The sequence below is a fragment of the Lepidochelys kempii genome, chromosome 6, assembly GCF_965140265.1.
Source record: "Lepidochelys kempii isolate rLepKem1 chromosome 6, rLepKem1.hap2, whole genome shotgun sequence".
NCBI lineage: Eukaryota > Metazoa > Chordata > Testudines > Cheloniidae > Lepidochelys > Lepidochelys kempii.
In genome coordinates this window covers 104,442,173-104,462,872 of record NC_133261.1, presented here as the reverse complement: position 1 = coordinate 104,462,872, position 20,700 = coordinate 104,442,173, and the positions used below count along the sequence as shown (strand labels likewise).

Below are 20,700 nucleotides of genomic sequence, written 5' to 3'. Positions count from 1 at the left end.
TCCAGTGCAGTAACTCTTATTACTAATGTCACTTGGTGGTAATTGGAACTCACCTAGTGACTTCTGGGTGATATTTGTTTTCCCAGCTAATGGAAGCTTATGGGCTGTCACTGTCACATGTATGCATAGCTGAGAGGGGAATACATGGGAAGCTTTAGAACTAAATTATGCTTGTGACTGGACCCCAGAGACACCAAGGTCTGAACTCAGGGATCCTTCTGGTTGGAGTGACACACCACTAAGTGCTGAGCTAATCTGCTTGCTGTGTTTTAGTCTCTCTGAATTGCCCATCCAAAGCTGCTATAGCTTAAATTAGAGTCACTCCCAGGAAAGAGCCTATTCATATATATGAAATACTGTCCTGGCTGAGTTTTCTTTGCAAATAAAATCACTAAGTGTCTCCTTGGCAGATAAGCTATAGTAGATCTTTTGCATCTGTTTTCTTTATTTCTGACAATGGATTCTGTAGCATCTTCAGCTAAGGGGAAAGAGTGAGACTGGATTTTGTGAGTGACTTCTGTCTGTTCCCCGCCCACTCCAATCTGTTTAAAGGTTTTCAAAGGCTGTTTTCTCCAGAGCTGGTGGACTCTACTGTGCACATCAGCATACCAGCTTTCAGCTCCTTGAGGACTTGCAATGTACAAATGAAACCCATAGCTCATTACTGTTTTTGATGACTCACATCACTGTTGCACACCAAAGCTAAACACTGTAAAGCAAGAGGGTGCATTTATATCAAAGGGATCATAAAACAGAGCGCAATAAAAGATGCAGAGTAGAAATTTGCCCAGGAGGGGAGAAAGGAGGCTAACAATCAGAAAGCTGAGATTCAGTGGACTTTGATAGGCTGAATTCCCAAACTTGAAATGAATTCCAAACATTTCTGGGTCAGTGCAGTCCTAACTGAATAAGCGTACAGTAGATCTGCATTGGGAATACCATATACAGCCTTTGGAAGTGAGAAACAAAGGGCAGACTCAAGCTGGTGCTGTACTTCCTGTTCAGAGGAAGGAGCATTCCGTGCCAGAGAACATCTACATTGCCAGCAGAGAGTTTGGATTCTGCACTTTTGCAAATCTTAGTGGGTATAGCCTGTCCCCCTCCCCCCTCCTGTGGAGTGGAAAGTGAATGGAGAAACCTTCTTTGCCTTAGAACAAATTTAGTGTTTGTCCATTTCTCTAGCATCCAGGAGAACATGAAAAGTGCCACAGAGGTTGTCTGATATTCCCTTAATCAAAGGGGTCAGAGCTACAGTCTTGATCTTCACTACTCCTCTTCCCTCCTCCCACTTTCCAAGCATGAAAGATTCACCCATAGTGCACATGCTTTCCCTATTCAGGATAGACTGTCATTGGATAAAGGTCACAATCTCAGATTATTTGAGCATAAGCTTTCGTGAGCTAAAGCTCACTTCGTCTCTAAGGTGCCACAAGTACTCCTTTTCTTTTTGCGAATACAGACTAACACGGCTGCTACTCTGAAATCTCAGATTCTGTCACCACTAAATGTCAGGTCAAGTTCAAAAACTCAGTACAGCATTCTAGTTAGAGAAGTTTTTGCATCTGAAGATCGGGAGCGAGATGTTTCAACAATGGGTGTGTTAATTGGTTTATACAGAGAATCATTTTAGGAGGAAGATGAGGGTAAATGGAATGGGTGTAGACTGCAGTGGGGAGCAATGACCAGAAAAGTCACAAGGACAGAAGTGCACACAAGGTTTGTCCACTTTAAGAGAACAGGATGATATTAAGACTTCATTTGATTCAAATGATAATCCAAGCTATTTCCAAAGACGAGCGTTAAGCAACAAATCCAATTGAGCCTCACTGTGAAATACATGATATTGTAGCATGTACTGGGAACATTTAAAAAAAAATTGAAACAAAACTAGATTTTTAATCGTTTAGAAAAATAGCATTTCTTCTTTTGCTAAATCTTGCATTTGCTGCTGATGTGTCTTTTGAGTGACCAGATCCAGATTTTCACTCTGATATGATTTTGTTTTTAAACACAGCATGTGGGGTTGCAGGCAGGGCCAATAGAAATTCATGGAATTTTGCCTGACATTTGTATTGTCCACAGAATACAAAAAAATCACCAGCGTTCCGCAGAAAAAAATTAAACAAATTCAGTTTATTGAAAATTAACTCCCTATGCTCCCCTGACCTCTCCCCCCATCCAGTAGCTGGCCCGCAGAGGTTTGGGGATGTACTGCTATTGTGCGCTAAGGGAGCCCTTTAGCTCAAGGCCTAGTTTATGCTGAAGGACCAAGGTTCCTACTGTAAGTTCGGTGTGCGTGTGGTTTATCTCTAGTAGTTACTGCTTTCTTCAGCATGTGGATTTGTAACACCTTGGAAGCATAGTCTTGATATTTGTCATTTGCTACATCTTAACAGCTCACACTCTGCATGTCTCTCATTCCTCTGTCATTCATTTACCTAATTTTGCTGGTTGGCTGGAGAAATCAGGTGAAATTGACACATTCTAATGAAATTCCCACTATCAAATGGAGGGCATATCAAATGGAAGTAAATGGGCCACAGTTGCAACGTAAACATTTTCACGCTGATGATAAACCTTTTCTTTCACTTTCATTGCCATGGCATTGACTCTGCTTGAAAATAAACCTTTGCATGATCATGTCAAATGCAAGGAACAGTTAGAGAAGGATACTGAAAGGAAAAGGAAGCAGGAGGGTTCAGATTCCAACTGATGAGGACTAACTCATTATTTATCTCAGCAGAGACCATCAGAAATTTTATGCTAGCTTTTGTCTGACTTATGACTGGAGCTGATACTCCTCTTGAAAAGGCTTCATTTTTCAAGGACTTTTTTATGCCAATATACAAAGGAAGGTGGAACTCTTCCAAATCCTGAACAGTTCAGAAATGTTTACCTTCCATGGCTCTCACTAGAAGACAGAGAATTTCCTTTTTCAAACAATCTGATCCTCAGGTCCACATAATGTTGGATGAAACTACAGATTGTGTGGTTGAAACGTACTTGCTATCCCTTCATCCTTAAAGAGCCAGTTAGAGTGACCTAGTAAGCACTGAATTTCTGGACAGAGTAAACTATTAGAATGTTGAATTTAGTATTCTTGGTTCATGTAGGGAGAAATTCAGATTGCTCCTTGATGGGTATGTGTCCTAATGCCATCTGTCTGACTTGTGTACTATATGTGCTTTGTTTTCATTCTGAAAACATGCCCATCTTTATTTGATGACACAAATAACTCATATACAAAAAGCGTTTTTCCCAATGACACTGTGCTCAAAAAGCATGGGAGAGCCTTACAGGCTCATTTCTTTTCTTGGGTCATGGCTGGTAGTTACTGATGGGGAAGATTCTTTTCATTTTCTGAGTTTGTCCTTACAGACTGTCCAACTGCAAAGACAATAGGAATGTAGAGAACTAACCAGCCTGGCCCACTTTTGTGCTTCTTGCTTACTGTTTTCCTAACTAGATGATCTGAAAATGGATTGGTTTAGATTTCTGCACCTTTGCAGGGATTAGGGGTTTCAGACCTAATTGAACAGATCCTTTTATGTTGCCTTTCTTATGTAAGAGATGATAGGCTGCTGTGGAAAGTGTCAGTCTGGAACTGGATGTTTTCTTGTCTCTTTTCCTTTCCTTTCCTTTTCATAGTAATTGAAGTTCTAGACTCAAAGCACCTCTACTTTTGGAGAGAAGCATAGTAATTCATTCAGCATGGATCCTGGACTAAGTAGTGTTTCACATAATTTGGACCCTGATCCTGCAAACAGTTGTGTGTGCTTAACTTTTCTGCTGTTACTTGTCCCACTGAAATCAACAAGCAGTACTCACAGTAGTAAAGTTAAGCATGCACATAAGTTTGTGCAGGATCACGGCTGTGACTGGCTAAACTCGTCCACAGTTAAAACTCTGCAAGCACCCGGCTATTAAAATCAGTCTTGTGCGTGTTCATTCTGGTATGTTTCAGGTGCTTGGTGGACAAACCAGGGAACAGCAGAACCTACGTTAGATGCCTCAACAGAAGATATGCAGGGTGCTCTTTGTTGTATGAAGATGCTTAAGGGCTTTCCAAGGTCCACTACTCTAGATAACCTTAAATCTCACTATTTTATAATCAGTTGTAAATCACTGTACATGGCATCTTACAAACAGACTTGGCCCCTGTCCTGTAGAGATTAGTTGTTTGTTCGAAGAGAACATTAATGATATATATGTGTGTGTCTGAGGAGTGGGCTTGCTTTCAGTTTGTTGTGCACACATCTTTTGATCATTCTCTTTCTTTCCTTTTTAAAATCACTTCCGTTTGTGTTTTACAAGCTAAAGTTGTTACGTGTGCTTAAATACAACGGCCACCGGTAGAAAGAGATTGCACAGGCCACTATCTTTTGACATGTGACTAACTTGTCAGTATTGATAACCTAGCATAGTTGTTAGAACACAGGACTGTCTGTCTCGATGTTTATACTGAAGGAAATTTTCCAGTCCCCTAAATGAATTAGAAGCTGAAGTCACATAGACACTTTTGAAAATTCTGCCCAAGCTGCTCATCACCGAGTGCCTAACCTGAATGTTGCTCCTTGTGGTTATTCAGCAAAGACCAAAGCACAATATGGTGAACACGTTTCTTTTAAAGTATCAGTAAATGTCATTGACTTGTTTCTTGTATGTATGGTGGCACAAGTGAGTTTTGGGGAGGTGCTGATGCCCTAGCTCAGAAAGGGCCAGGTGAAGTGCTCAAGATCTTTGGATGAAAGGTGCTTCATAGTCGTTTGGGTGCTGATGCTTGATATTGGATATAACCTGTTACTACAGAAACCTCTGTGTGCAAAGTTCGACTTTTCAGCTGCCCAGGGAATAGGGACTTTCCGTGTGTTTCTAATGGATGAGATTAAAGCAACATCCCAGTACATTTGGAGTTCAGTGCCAAGAGTGATGCCCAGAGCAACACATCACACTTCAGGGAAATATTTTGACACTGAGACCTGAAAAGGGGATGGTGGGGCGATAAAGAATTTGACTGTGGATGTCTTAATAAGTTTCTTTTTTGTGTGACTTCCTCCAGCTCGACCTTACCAAACCGATCGAAGATCAGGGCCCGTTGGATGTGATCATACATAAACTGACAGATGTCATCCTTGAAGCAGACCAAAATGACAGCCAGTCGTTGGAGTTGGTTTACAGGTTCCAGGTCAGTGTCATTTTTCACAGCCCTTGTGCACTTAAGGTGGAGGCAAAAAAAGCAGAGCCTTATTCCGTAGTGTAGACATACTCTTAGTGTTGCCAGTTTAATCCTTTTCCATGGAGTAGGGACACTTGACTAAACCAGCTCCCTGTGTGCTGCTGCTCATGTACTGAGAGCTCTGGGAAAGATGGCTTTATTGAGCTAGACTGAATGCCATAGCTCTCAGTAAATTTTACATTTTGGAGGTAAGCAGTGCAATACCCCGTTCACCCCGGCATCCTCCTTTCATCATCCTAGAAACAGTGCTACTATCTCCAAAGAGGAATAGGTGTCTGCAGGGTTTTCCCCAGATCCCTGAAGACAGCACTGTGCCAAAGAAACATAACTAAACCATTTAAAATATTTTTTTCATGTGCCAGATTTCTCCAGCTTCGGAGGGGTGCATAGAAATCCTTAGTTGGCTTGTCCCCAACCTTTCCCTATTGAGGAAGCCCTTGCTGTCTCTATCCCCCTAGATTTATGATTCATACAAAGCAGAGCTGTTGTGAATTTTTCTATAGTGTTCTGTCTCCGGTTGAGGAGACTCTTTTATTTATTTCTCCCCGGGAAGTTTACAGTATAGTTCAGATTTGCAGGAAAACCATGCAGACACGTCAGTGATGACAATAATATCCAGAGAGCAGGTTTTTCCAAATAACTCCTCCCATTAGTAATGGGAATGCTGACAAGTTCACAGCTTTAAAAGGAATTGTTTCTAGCTGGTGACTTTGTGGAATGATGCATGTTTTTCTTTCAAAGAGAGAGGCAACATTCAACACGGCATCACAAGAAATTGCTGTGTGTGCTGTTGACATCAGCTTTAAAAATCACAAACCACACAACTTTGGCAGCTTTGCACTTGTAGGAAAGGGTGTTTTCTCTGCTCTGCTTAATGAGTTAAAAAATCTTCCCCCTTCTCCTGCCTTGGTCAAACTCTTAAGTGAAATAACAAGTTTGATTTGCAGGGATAGCCCCTCTAGTTCTGATTCACTGAGGAGAAGACGAATATTTATCGCAGAGTAAGAGAGAGATGTTCATTACCTTTTGCGCTTGGAAATTGTGGGAGTTACTGAGAGAAGATTTGGAGGTGGGGGAAATTTCAAATGCCTCTCCCTGGCACTTGACTTTCTCAAACATCAACTAATTAATTAATCCTCACAACACCTGTGTGAGGGAAGTATTATCCTCACTCTGCAAATGGGGAAACTGAGGCGTAGACAGTTTGAGATGTGTCCAAGGCCACCCACTGAGTTGGTCAGAGCTCGGTTTAGAATTCACTAAATCGTGTTTCCCAATCCCATGTTTATTCCTGTATGTCTTGCTGCCTCTCAGTACACTAAATATTACACATTATAAAATAGTACTGTAAGATGTGCTGGCTCGTCCCTTAGTTCCCAAGTGAATATCTTCTAGGTGAACTCGTGCTAGAGATTCAGCAGGTTGATGTATGGACTCAGCGATCCGTTGCTGAGATTAAGGAGTTGCAAAATACAGGGTTGGGGTATCTCTTCCTCCCCAGGATATACACAGGCAGCCTCAATTGCAGAACCAGAAGTTCAGCCAAAAGACAGCTGCCCAAAGATAACTAATTAATTGTTGAAAATTCTAGCTGTTAGAAAAGACAGAGCATGTGTACCTTTGTGATTCCTAAGGGAAAGGGAAGATCAGAGTGGGTTTCCAGCAGTAGACACTAGCAGAGATCTTCATCGATTGCTGTGGAATCCACAGGAAAGAGAAAATACGTGAAACTAAGCAGTTTTTATTTATACATCTACATGCGTGTGTATGTATTTAAAATATGTAGAGATTTCCATGCATTATTTGTTTCACTGATTTTTTTTTTTAAACGTATATAACAAATACTGTAGTTTAGATTTATACCTAATTTCCTATGGAGAAAAGTAGTGGTTGACCATGATATTAAACTGAGTTACTGTTTTGCAGCTCCTGGTCCCCACATTTCTGTTGCTGAGACTGTGTCACTAATACAAACTATTCTTTTTGGGGTCCACCAAGATGAAAGTCAGTTAAACAAGGGAAACCCATTCCAATTAGTATATGAAATCCAGGTTCTTTTATTCCTAAACCAGAACTCTTAATTGATGTTCTTGTGCACGAGAAGGCTGATCTTTGTTCCATGAGCTCAGTGTGTTTAATAGCTCTTAAATAAATAAGACCATTTCTAATTGTTGGGTTTTGGAAGGAAGGGCACCATGAGTATAAATATGGGAGAAGCTTTTTTTAAAGCTGGCATCTAAATACCAAGATGAAGGATCCAGTATCAAATAAACAAAACAAAGGAATATACACTCTGTTCTTAATGTGGAGGCTGAGAAGTTAATGGGGTGCTATCTTGTATATGTGGCTTGCGTGCTGTGGAGTTGGAGTTGGGATCAAGTGACATCCTCAAGTTGAAGCCCTTGCTTTAGCTGATTTGTTACATGCTTTGTGGTATTTTTAACATCGTTCTATTGTATCTTGTTACTTTGTCTCTACCACTGGAATAATTTTTTTAAAAAAATCCCTCTCCAGCCCCTGCTGCCATTGACCATATAAATGTTTTGTTAGGAAAGCGTCAGTAGAAGTGATACGAGTCATCTGTTGAGAATACATTTCATCTCCGGTCATTTCCAGAATATAAATGGTGGGTTCATACTTAGCTCCATGACCAGTTCCTTGCAACCTCTTGATCTCATTACTTGACCATAGCTCCTCAGTTATCCTGCTCCATCAGTTCTCTATCCCCTTGTTTGCCATCCTTTCCCTGCCCACCTTGCTAAAGAAGATAGTGCACTTTGTGCCAACTTCACTAGGGAGGGGGGCAGACCTCCAGTGGGTGGGCTGAACAGTCACCACCTATTACTGTGGTAAAGCACATTAGGCTGGAAACCTGACTCCTGGTGTTAGAGCTAAATTGCTTTTTGGTTTCAGTCTTAATGACTGATTTACATATTGCTCAGACTACACTACAGCCTTTGCTGTGCTGACAACCTATCTGTATATGCAAGATGGATTACTCTGTGGATAGTTTGAGAAATTAGGTCTCAGTGGATTGTTTTGAATAATTTAATGTTTATTCATGGTACAACGAAGCACCAATAGGTATATTGCTCCTGTCCTTCTATGGTAAGTGGGGATATATATACTTGGTAGTGTCAGATCTGTTTGCAGAACTGCCTGACTTCAGCTACGTAGCAGCTAAGAGATGGTTGCATTCAGAGCCTGTGTTCTGCTGATGTATGCTACTGTGGCCTTCCATTTATAAATCTGCAATCAGCTACCTATTATTCATGTGAATGCCATATGGTCTCCTTATTTCATTCCTAAATTACTAAATTGTCAAATTATGTTCTTGACCAAAGTTCTCAGCTCAGAACTGTGTGTCCGTGTGACGGAGATTTTTCTCCTTCTCCTTTGACTCCTCTTCTCCGGGATGTGTTTGAACCATTAATTATCCCGGACCTATGGGTACTCCAATGTATTCAGTATTAAATATCTCACAGCCTAGTTAAGTCCCTGTTTGTAAAATCTGAGAGCAACTCATTATGAACTGTTCCAATGAATCCCATGGACAAGGTGTATTTTCCCTGAGGTTATTCTACAGCGCTTATCTGTACATTTGGGAAGCTAGTCACTCAGCATTTTACTTCTGCTTGGTGGACCACATGATCTCAAACATCTCTCTAGAGGTTGGGACAAACAGAAGCGAACTTACTGCTCTCTCTAGTGTTTGTTGGTTTACATCTCCCCCAGCTTCCGCTCACCCCCATACGTGCTCCTAAGCATTTCTTGGGAGTTTGCAGTGTCCCTTATTGACTTGGTCTTAACTTCATGCACAATGTAAAGTATTGGGTCACCCGTCAAATCAGTGACTGTAACTGAAGATATGTTTGAGTCATGATTATTAATGTATAGATGTGAGGACACAGTCAGTGATCATTGCATGTCATATGCAAAGTACCAATGAAGCACTGGCTGAGGAATGTATAACTTATCAGGTTCTTATTTGTGGAACTTGCATCATGATTAATTGCTCTTGTGCTGGATAGACATCTATGCTATTCAGCTCCATTAGTTATTTTCACAGAGCTACCTGTCTCCAACAACACTGCATTCTTCTGACGGGGCAGAGAGCAAATTGACAGCCTGTTAGCGTTGTATTCTTAATCTAACTTCAATATGTATATGGGGACAAGGACCAAACATAGCCCAGAGATTAGATAACATAACTAGAAGTTAGGGCTCGTGGGTTCTATTTCTACATCTGCTTCTGTCTTGCTGTCACTTTCTCTTGATGCCTCAGTTTAACCATCTGTAAAATGGATTTAATATTTACATCATTGCTGTTGAGGTTTACTTAACTGTAAAGTGCTTTGAAATCTTCTTATAAGCAGCACTATAGAACAGGAAAACCGTATTATGATCCTTATTAAATTAATCTAAAATAGTCTGATAATAAGCCTGAAGTAATTTACCATAATAGTCTGAATTTGGATAGTGTCAAGTGCTATTGAAAGAAATCTGGTACTTACTCCTGTGTCTGAGGCATATGCCAACATAACAGTAAATAATGCCCTTTGCTTGCCATCTGACATATTAACCAATAATGAGACTTGTTCATCCAGGCTATGTATAGTTAGAAAATGCTCTTTCAGCAGTAACATTCTATATTCATTTTCCAGACCAGATATTAGAGACCGAGGGAAGCATCAGGGAGCATCTCCCTAGGTCAGATGACGTATAAATCCACAAACTGCTATCCCCCGGTATTGGGATTTAATGCATAAGATTAGTTGAATGAGCTACTTTGCTAGGAGCCTTGTAAACTAAATGAAAAGTGCAGTATAAATGTTGAATATCATCATATTGTGTAAAACCAGACCTGCAGGAGTGAGGAGTCGGGATGCAGTCAGTTAGTGCGCTGGACGAGCATCTCTAGAGTTTAAATCCTAGATAATGTCACTTGTGGTCTCCTAGTCCCCTATTTCGTGCACTTCACCAAACTACCATACAGGTTTGCTCTATTCACAATGATTAACCGTCTCTGAAAGTGTTCCAGGAGGGCTTCTGCAGACCAGGACTGAGGAGCATTGACCCAGCTATGTGTGGAAACTTGCAAAATATTTGGCTCTAGGTACTGCCTTTGAGGCCTTCATTTTTAGGAGTATTAAATTTAACCACAAATAAAAACAATAGTGAAAAATCCAAAAATGCATGAAAGGAACTTGCTGTGCTCTCCTCTTCCCTTGTCATTGTTTCTTGGTCATTCAGTGAAGTTAATATCTAGTATAGCTTCTCTTTTTGATGATATCTGCTTCTTGCACGCAGTGTGACCTAGTGAATACGGCACTGGACTGAGACTCCAGATACCTGGGTTCAGTTTCTGGCTTGGCCACTGCTTTGCTGGGTGACTTTGGATGAGTCACTTTTCATAGACCATAGGTAAGGCTACAGTTTTGTCATGGATATTTTTAGTAAAAGTCATGGACTGGTCACAGGCAATAAACAAAAAATCATGGAAGCCGTGACCTGTCCCTGACTTCTACTAAAAACATCTCTGACGAAGTGGGGAGGGAGAAGGGTCCAGCACCCTGCCCCCTCGCAGTGGCTGGGAGCTTAAGGCACCCCATTGCCCAGTGGCTGGGAGGGGTTCCCCTGCCGCCCAGTGGGGTTGGAGCTGGGGGTCTCCCCACCGCCCTGCAGAGCTGGGAGTTGCGGAGGGTGGGGTGGGGCCGGGCCTGCCACCCGTAGTGGCAGGGGAGCTGCGGGGGACCCCCTGCCAGCACTAAGCAGCTCCAGGGTCCCTCTGACACCAAAGGCTGGTAGCTGTGCGGGGCTTCTCCGCCCCCACCGACGGCTACTGAGTAGCTCTGGGGTCCCTCTGCTGCCAGTGGCAGCAGCTGGGAGCTGCAGGAGGGGTGGGGCAGCCCGGCACGGCACGGCTGCTTGTGGCGGCTGGGCTCCTGCGGGGTCCCCAATGTCACGGTGGTCACTGGAAGTCACGGATTCTGTGACTTCTGCAACCTCCGTGATGTAATCTTAGCTCTAATTGTAGGGCCGGAAGGGACCACTGTGATCATCTAGTCTGACCTCCTGTATGATATGGGCCATAGGGCTGCCCTGAGTTAATTCTAGTTTGAACTGGATTCTGTCCTTTTAGAAAAACATCTGATCTTGAGAGAAAAATTATCAGTGATGGAAAATCCATCACAACCCTTGGTAAAGTGTTCCAGTGGTTCATTACCCCCAATGGTAAAAGTTGCACCTTTGTTTATAGTCTGAATTTTTCTAGCTTCAGCTTGGATCTTATTATAACTTTTTTTTCTGTTCAATTGAAGAACTGTCTGTTATCAAATTTCTGTTCCCCAAGTTAGGTACCTTTATAGACTGTGATCAAGTCACTCCTTAACCTTCTCTGCATTGAACTTAACAAATTGAACTCCTTGAATCTTTCATTATAAGGCATGTTTTCTAATCCTTTAATCCAGGGGTGGCCAACCTAAGACTGAGAAGGAGCCCTATTTACCAGAGTACATTTCCAAAGAGCCATAGTAATATGTCAGCAGCCCCGCTATCCGCTCCCCCACCCTGCTCCAAGGGCCTCCTGCCCACCGGCAGCCCTGCTGATCAGTGCCTCTCACTCCCTGCCCGCACCTCCTGATCAGTTGTTTTGTGGCATGCAGGAGGCTCTGGGGAGGAGCGAGGGCGTGGCAGGCTCAGGGGACGGGGTGGGAAGGGGTGGAGTGGGGGTAGGGCCTGTGGCAGAGCCAGGGGTTGAGCAGTGAGCACTCCCCGGCACATTGGAAAGTTGGCGCCTGTAGCTCCAGCCCCAGAGTCGGTGCCTACACAAGGAGCCGCATATTAACTTCTGAAGAGCCGCATGTGGCTCCAGAGCCACAGGTTTTCCACCCCTGCTTTAATCCTTCCCTCCCCATGCCTCGTTTCCCATCTGTAAAATGGGAGTAAGGAGACAGACCTCTTTTGGAAAGCACTTTGAGATCTATGGACGATCTATATAAAATCTAAGTGGAATTGTTTATTATAAGGGGATGCGCTTGGTTCTTTCCCCCATCTCTGACGATAACTCTACTATGAGTCTGCAGTAGCTGTGACTGGAATGGGCTCATAGAGGCAAGTTACAATAGTAATACTGAAATGCTTTTGATTAATTGAACTCAAAGTACTTCTCAGATGTAGAAACTGAGGCACAAAAAGGTGATGTGACTTGCCTGTGAACACACAGCAGGTTAGCAGAGTTTCCTGACTTCTCGTCTAGTGTTGTATCCACTAGATTGTGCTGCTTCCTGGTTGTGGTTCTATTAAAAAAAAAAAATGGTGTGGTTTTTTTTTTCTTTCTTTCTGGTGAATGAACTACAGAGGGTGGAAATGCATCTTAGCAAAGTTCTGAATGATATTCCATTCCTTTATAAACCAGACACAGGAACCTCCGGAGTGTGTGTGTTGCTGACTTAGCCACACCCTCTTGTCACTTGCGTGTAGGAAGATCTCACCATGGCTGATTGCACCATTTGTTTGCTGCTCACTGTATTAAAATACATACGCAGGGCTTGGCAGGGCAGAGGAGAGTGCTGACTAGCATGCCAGTGACACTGTTTAGAGAAAGTGCTCTCGTGTCCTCTCAGAGACAGAGGAGAGTTTAGGGGAGGGAGCATAGGAGGGAAGCAGAGTGATAAATATCTCTAAATCTATTGCAAGCCACTGGAAATGGATAGAGAAGTGTTTTCCCAGGGAGCAATAACTCTTAAGAGTCAGTTTATACAGAGAGTCAATTTAAAAAGAAAGCAATGAATACATTTAAATATGTACACTGATGAACCCCGCAACTGAGCTATTTGCGTGTATATGACTGTGCGTACGTGATTGTGGTATTTGTGACCTCCTAGCTATTGCATTCAAAATGGGGAACTGGTTTCATTCTCTTCTTGTTCAGTAAATTGGGGGAAGAAACTGATGATCCTGAGCAGATCAGACAGTCCAGTTTTTGCAGTGCTTGATATATCCTTTTCAGCTAGCCAGTTGTCCTGCTATTGAATATAATTTTCAGGATAGAAACTGTTGCTTCTGTTACTGCTGTTCTAAAAAACTGGATATGATAAACTGGAGAGCAGTGCATCCTTTATGGTGTTATGAGAAGAAATTGGATAGTCTAGATTTGTTACGGCTCTTCAAAAGCTTAAAGTATCAACAGCCTTATCTCAGAAAAGAGAAAGGGCCAACCTTTGGTTTACCACCTTAGGTGTGTCTGTGGTCCCAGTGATAAACTGCTCCAGCCCAGTGGGTACACACTGCTGATGGACTTGAAAACCCCTCTGTCTTTCCCTTGGACTACCTCTAAGGTGTGCTCTCACTTCTCCTCTTAAAACATAACCATTTAAACCGACTGAAAATGGTGAGAACTATTCGTCTGCCTCTGAGGGGCTTGTAGCTGAAGAAACAGACCCCAACAGCTGACTTCCACATCAGCTAGATGTGGTGTTCTACAGATCAGCTGAGAGATGGTGTGACTGGGATCCCAGGGGGTGAGGGGGAGAACCACTCTGAGATTGCTTAATTAGGGCACACTGCAAAGAATGGGGCAGTCAATCCCCCAAATTGGTGGTTATTTTAAGACTTAGATTTACTAAGCCAGCAACAAAACAGCTTCTACAATACCTTACTGGTTACCCAGAAATCAGAAATACAGTTTCCTTAAAGCAACCCAGCCTTGAGCTCCGCCCCAGACAGCCAAGATTATCGAAAATCTTGTTTATCATATAAAAGTTCTATCAATTCAAAAGGATCGGACACATTACTCCACTGGTTAATGAATATTTTAGATTTTACCCAAATAAATGCTTACAGTCGGTTTTTATTAACTGACTAAAATTTATTTTAAAAGAGAGTATTGGTTAAAAAATCATTATACATACAGACACGAATAGAGTTCTTAGGTCAGTTTCATAGTAGAGATGGTGAGCTTTAGAGTTGCAAAAAGTCCTTTCCAGAATTAGTTCATTAGGTTATAGTCCAATGTTCAAATATTTAATATCCGAGTGATCCAGAATGAAACTGGACTTATGTAGCAGATGTGGAAGTCAGCTGTTGGGGTCTGTTTCTTCAGCTACAAGCCCCTCAGAGGCAGACGAATAGTCCTCACCATTTTCAGTCGGTTTATTACTTAAACTTCCCTGGATGAAGCTTAAGCAGATGCGAGATGAAAGGAGCAGGGCCCAAGATTTCTTTATATAGATCACTGGCAGGCTATGATAGCCTCTTGACAGCAGGTGTTCCTTGGCTGAAGAATAGTGTTTTTGAAGTAACCTCCTATTTCCTAAGCATGACCTACCGGTAATTAGCTACATGGATTAAGATAAAGAAATTGCCCATCTCCTGCCATTTATAGGTAGTTTGCGGTATACTTCGAAGAGAAATTAAAACAGTGTTATTGCTACATTCACAGTTCATTTAAATGTTAACATCTTCTTTTGATCTCTGAATTAATACAGGGATAGACAGGAATTATTTGGTGACATTGTCAACCTCTAACAACATATGTATAAACACACAAAAAACCAAAGCGTCATCTACTAATATGTCTCTAAAGGTTGAATCTGGGTCAATTAGCCTGCTGGTAGTGTAACCCTTTCTGGACCTGTGTCACAGCTGGACTTCTGACAGCCTCGTTTGCGTCTGTAAAGGTGTGCTGTGCAGATGGGGCCCTGCTGCAAATTGCCCTCCACTGTGTTAGTGATGGGGGATGACGACCTAATGATCTCTACCCATCCTGAAAAAGGGACCTGATCCAGGGTCCAGTGACATCAGTGGAAGTGAACATCTTGGGTAAGGAAGTCTTTCCATTGGCTAGGCTTTGTATCAGATCTTTCATTCTGGGAGAGTAGAGATCAGTAGGGGGTCATCACTCCTGATTAACGTTGCATTCAAGCTTTAGGGCAGAGATGTGAGTGAGAGCTAAAAACTGTTCAGCTGACCTGGAACCCCTACGTTTTGGTGGGTTACTAATTGAATTATTTGTTGGAGAGAGCAGTTCCTGGATGTCTGGTCCTGCTACCATAGTGCCTCATCAGAGGAGTTAAAGGAGCAAGACACTGCATCTGGAGCAACTTTAGGCCCTCGAGTTTTTTTGGAGACAGAATAGGACCATTTCAGGTCTGCTGCGGAGATTGATCTAATGTGGAGGGAGTGTTGTCTGATCAGAATTTTCCTCAATCCTTTGTGGCTCCTGTCTGACTGATGGAAGCCTGGAGCAAGAGAGAGAAACCAAGCACCCACACCAGGTCAGGCTGGGAATACATAGGCTCTCTGAATGCTATGGCAATTTAAATGCCGATGCTCCAATGAACGTTTTTTGCTAGCAAAAAATCCTCACATTCTCTTAGTGAGATGGCCACCCCTGCTCCTACATTCCAAGCAAAGTTTACGACTCTGACAAGCCAGCGTGTCTGTTTTGTCTTGTGTAAAAGGCTGTGACTAGGGAAACCTCATTATGTTCTGATTAGAACAGAATACTAACCAGATGCCTCTCTTCACTCTACAGGGACACGAGCAGATTTATTCACTGGAACGCCATTCTAATTTGACATATTCAAGACGATAGTGTATGTGGTAGAAGATCCACAGGCTTGTTTAATTTGTCCTCCTGAGCTTCTTTTTTGTTAATAGATTCTGTTACATCAACCTTGTGAAAAGCTAAATCACCATCTCTCCCTACATGCAGGTTTCTGTTATCAGTGAGCATTTTAAGTATGTAAGCTTTACTTCTGGTTTGGTTTTTATACTTTCTACTGTCTCTCCTTCTGAACCCTCTCACCCCAAACTTTGCCAGGAGCAGCTGGTGCCCTTGTTTCCCTATATTCCTAGACCATGAGCCCTAGCTAGAAAATTTTCTTGTGTTTTCATAGAATCATAGAATATCAGGGTTGGAAGGGGCCTCAGGAGGTCATCTAATCCAACCCCCTGCTCAAAGCAGGACCAATCCCCAATTAAATCATCCCAGCCAGGGCTTTGTCAAGCCTGACCTTAAAAACTTATAAGGAAGGAGATTCTACCACCTCCCTAGGTAACGCATTCCAGTGTTTCACCACCCTCCTAGTGAAAAAGTTTTTCCTAATATCCAACCTAAACCTCCCCCACTGCAACTTGAGACCATCACTCCTTGTCCCGTCATCTTCTACCACTGAGAATAGTCTAGAACCATCCTCTCTGGAACCACCTCTCAGGTAGTTGAAAGCAGCTATCAAATCCCCCCTCATTCTTCTCTTCTGCAGACTAAACAATCCCAGTTCTCTCAGTCTCTCCTCATAAGTCATGTGTTCCAGACCCCTAATCATTTTGTTGCCCTTCGCTGGACTCTCTCCAATTTTTCCACATCCTTCTTGTAGTGTGGGGCCCAAAACTGGACACAGTACTCCAGATGAGGCCTCACCAATGTCGAATAGAGGGGAACGATCACGTCCCTCGATCTGCTGGCAATGCCCCTACTTATACATCCCAAAATGCCATTGGCCTTCTTGGCAACAAGGGCACACTGTTGACTCATATCCAGCGTCTCGTCCACTGTCACCCCTAGGTCCTTTTCCGCAGAACTGCTGCCTAGCCATTCGGTCCCTAGTCTGTAGCGGTGCATGGGATTCTTCTGTCCTAAGTGCAGGACCCTGCACTTATCCTTATTGAACCTCATCAGATTTCTTTTGGCCCAATCCTCCAATATATCTAGGTCCCTCTGTATCCTATCCCTACCTGCCACTGTATCTACTACTCCTACTAGTTTAGTATCATCCGCAAATTTGCTGAGAGTGCAATCCACACCATCCTCCAGATCATTTATGAAGATATTGAACAAAACCGGCCCCAGGACCGACCCTTGGGGCACTCCACTTGATACCGGCTGCCATCTAGACATGGAGCCATTGAACACTACCCGTTGAGCCCAACAATCTAGCCAACTTTCTACCCACCTTATAGTGCATTCATCCAGCCCATACTTCTTTTCCAGACTTCTGTTCCTGCTGGAGCAGTTGCTTTCATCAGAAGTCCTCACTTCCAGTGGAACGGCAGTTTTGGGACATCCTTTAGGTGATAATGCCAGTGGCTTTCTCTGCTAATGGATGGACAGGATAAAATTTATCCTTTCCTTACATCCAGCCCATCACTCTTCTGCACACTCTCAGTTTCCAGCCTGTGCCCTAAAAGTTACACGGCCGCAAACTCTTTGAAAGGCAAAAGTGATCTTCTGTCTTTGCTTTTGTGTAACACTGGAAAATAAGAGTTATTGAGGAATTGTAGGGAAACCACCAATCTGTAGTCTTTTAATTTTTTTTAAAAGTTGAGTTAAAAATAGTTTAAAATACTACACCTACTTGTGAGTCCACTACCAACTTTTGTGGTTTTACAGACACTTTTTCCCATTTTCTCTCTGTCATAGTGTGAAAGACCACCCCCCCCCACACACACACAGGTGAAATTAACTAAGGGCTCAATCTTGCAAACGCGTATGTGCATGAGTCTCTCACATGCATAAGTGTTTGCAGGATTAGGCACTGAGCACCAGATTTTTGAAAGTATTTAAGCATAGGCGCAGACCCCACCAATCAGCACCTCCCCTTCCCTCCCAGCGCCTACTGCCCATCGCAAAACAGCTGTTTCGCGCAGTCAGGAGGCACTGTGGGGTGGGGGGAGTGAGGGTGCAGCGTTCTCGGGGGAGGCCTGGGTGGAGCCGGGCGGGGGGGAGCACCTGAAGTGCCTGAAGATGCAGATCCAACGAGAATTAGGCGCCTACATTTTTGAAAATATCAATAGGTTCTTAACTGCATCTTTAGGCAGGCACCTAATATCTTTTACAAATCTTGCCTTGATTTGCTATTCTGGGAAAAACAGTGAAACTGATTACTCACAAGATTGCTGTCCAATGCACAGTGAACCAGAAAACCACAGAAGAATATATTTTTTCTTTCAGTTTCTAGTTATCTCAGATATTCCCTATAATCATAGTATGTTTAAAAAACAATTAGAATTTTAAGGTTGATCGTGTATCCTTAAAAAGCAAAAACAAAGTGTCTGGGTGAGTGTGAAGACTGAAGGAAGTACATCAGAGGAGGAGGAGTCTGAGCACAAGGCAGGGAGCGAGGAAGTCCTGTTTTTTAGTCCTGAGTCTGCTGTTAACTTTTTCTGTGGCATTAGACAAGTTCCTAAGCATCTCTTTACATCCATTCCCCCTCTTGTAAAATGCTGACCTACTTCACAAAGGTGTATTGAAGAATAAAGCTTGTGAAAATGGGAAAACACAAAGTATTATTGCGGCCATGGTTAATGTATATGTAGTGTAGGGGGATTTTGTAAAAACCAAAAAGTTATCCAGATGAAGTAAATGGCTCATCCACCGTCTCTTAACATCTAACATCTGATATTTACAGGTATGGATGAGTCAATTCACTGTACCCCAGGTCTTTTAAATCAGAATTGTAGTGGCTAATCCTCCCCGTTACCTTTTCAGATAAGATGTCAAGAAGCCCCAACCTGTTTGTTCCCCCTCCTTCCACTCACACACATGAACCAGAATAAGCATTTCTTCCAGAGCCCTCTGATATAGAACTGGAAATAGTGGGTCTCTCTTTGAATACCAGTTTCCTTGTTGGGCTCCTGCCAGTGCCAAACTTGGTACAGAGCATAAGTAAATGCCAGGCCTGAAATCTAAACAAAGGAGGATCTGCTCAGAAGTTTTCTTGTTTGTTTTTGTTTTGTCAAAGATGGAAGGAGAAAAACGTACATGTTATCCGGGTCAGGCTGAATTCCAGCCCAGAGCCCATTCAGAATATTGTCAGGAAACCTAAATCTCCTCAAAAAGAAAAGGAATACTTGTGGCACCTTAGAGACTAACAAATATATTTGAGCATAAGCTTTCGTGAGCTACAGCTCACTTCATCGGATGCATTCAGTGGAAAATACAGTGGGGAGATTTATATACACAGAGAACATGAAACAATGGGTATTACCATACACACTGTAACAAGAGTGATCAGGTAAGGTGAGCTATTACCAGCAGGACAGCGGGGGCGGGGAAAAAACCTTTTGTAGTGATAATCAAGGTGGGCCATTTCCAGCAGTTGACAAGAATGTGTGAGGAACGGTGGGGGTGGGGGGAGGAATAAACATGGGGAAATCGTTTTACTTTGTGTAATGACACATCCACTCCCAGTCTTTATTCAAGCCTAAGCTAATTGTATCCAGTTTGCAAATTAATTCCAATTCAGCAGTCTCTCATTGGAGTCTGTTTCTGAAGTTTTTTTTGTTGAAGAATTGCCACTTTTAGGTCTGTAATCGAGTGACCAAAGAGATTGAAGTGTTCACCGACTGGTTTTTGAATGTTATAATTCTTGACGTCTGATTTGTGTCCATTTATTCTTTTATGTAGAGACTGTCCAGTTTGACCAATGTACATGGCAGAGGGGCATTGCGGGCACATGATGGCATATATCACATTGGTAGATGCGCAGGTGAACGAGCCTCTGATAGTGTGGCTGATGTGATTAGGCCCTATGATGGTGTCCCCTGAATAGATATGTGGACACAGTTGACAACGGGCTTTGTTGCAAGGATAGGTTCCTGGGTTAGTGTTTTTGTTGTGTGGTGTGTGGTTGCTGGCGAGTATTTGCTTCAGGTTGGGAGGCTGTCTGTAAGCAAGGATTGGCCTGTCTCCCAAGATCTGTGAGAGTGATGGGTCGTCCTTCAGGATAGGTTGTAGATCCTTGATGATGCGTTGGAGAGGTTTTAGTTGGGGGCTGAAGGTGATGGCTAGTGGTGTTCTGTTATTTTCTTTGTTGGGCCTGTCCTGTGGTAGGTAACTTCTGGGTATTCTTCTGGCTCTATCAATCTGTTTCTTCACTTCAGCAGGTGGGTATTGTAGTTGTAAGAACGCTTGATAGAGATCTTGTAGGTGTTTGTCTCTGTCTGAGGGGTTGGAGCAAATGCGGTTGTATCGTAGAGCTTGGCTGTAATCCAGATTGTTGCCTGGCCGCTAGTCTGCAGTTGGCAATAAATTTTTGGTAAAGCACAGAGAAGGAAAGTGCAAGTTGATTTTGTAGAAATGAATGTAGATGAGCTGAGGGGACCAGTTGGACTCCACAGATCCCAACAAATCAAAAGCTTGGGATCTGTCTTTGATAGTTCCTTTCCCATCTCCTCATCTGTTCCCTTTTTTGAAGCTCATATGTGTTAGTAATCTGTGCACTCCTGGCATTCTTCCACTCTCCTCATCTGGTAATGGTGAATAGATTTATTTGTATTTTTTTCAAAAGCAGGGGATCCAAAGTTCATGGCATGAGGACAGGGGTGCTCTTTCAAACTCTAAGGACTTCCACTTTCATTGCATCATGTTTCAACCTCTTTAATGGATACTCCCTTGCTTCAATATATGGTATGCTTGAGTCCTGTTTATGTCAATAGGACATAAACACATCTGTAAGTGC

The 20,700-nt window shown here is 42.8% G+C and overlaps 1 protein-coding gene across 4 annotated transcripts in view; it reads left to right on the top strand.

The window, feature by feature from the left end:
• ITPK1 (inositol-tetrakisphosphate 1-kinase) overlaps positions 1 to 20,700 on the top strand; it is a 256,126-nt gene that overhangs the window by 118,874 nt on the left and 116,552 nt on the right. For all 4 annotated transcript variants that reach the window (XM_073349514.1, XM_073349511.1, XM_073349513.1 and 1 more), the window contains one exon: positions 5,060 to 5,185. In XM_073349514.1, the coding sequence (XP_073205615.1) occupies positions 5,060 to 5,185 (126 nt within the window). The remainder of the gene's footprint in view (positions 1 to 5,059; positions 5,186 to 20,700) is intronic.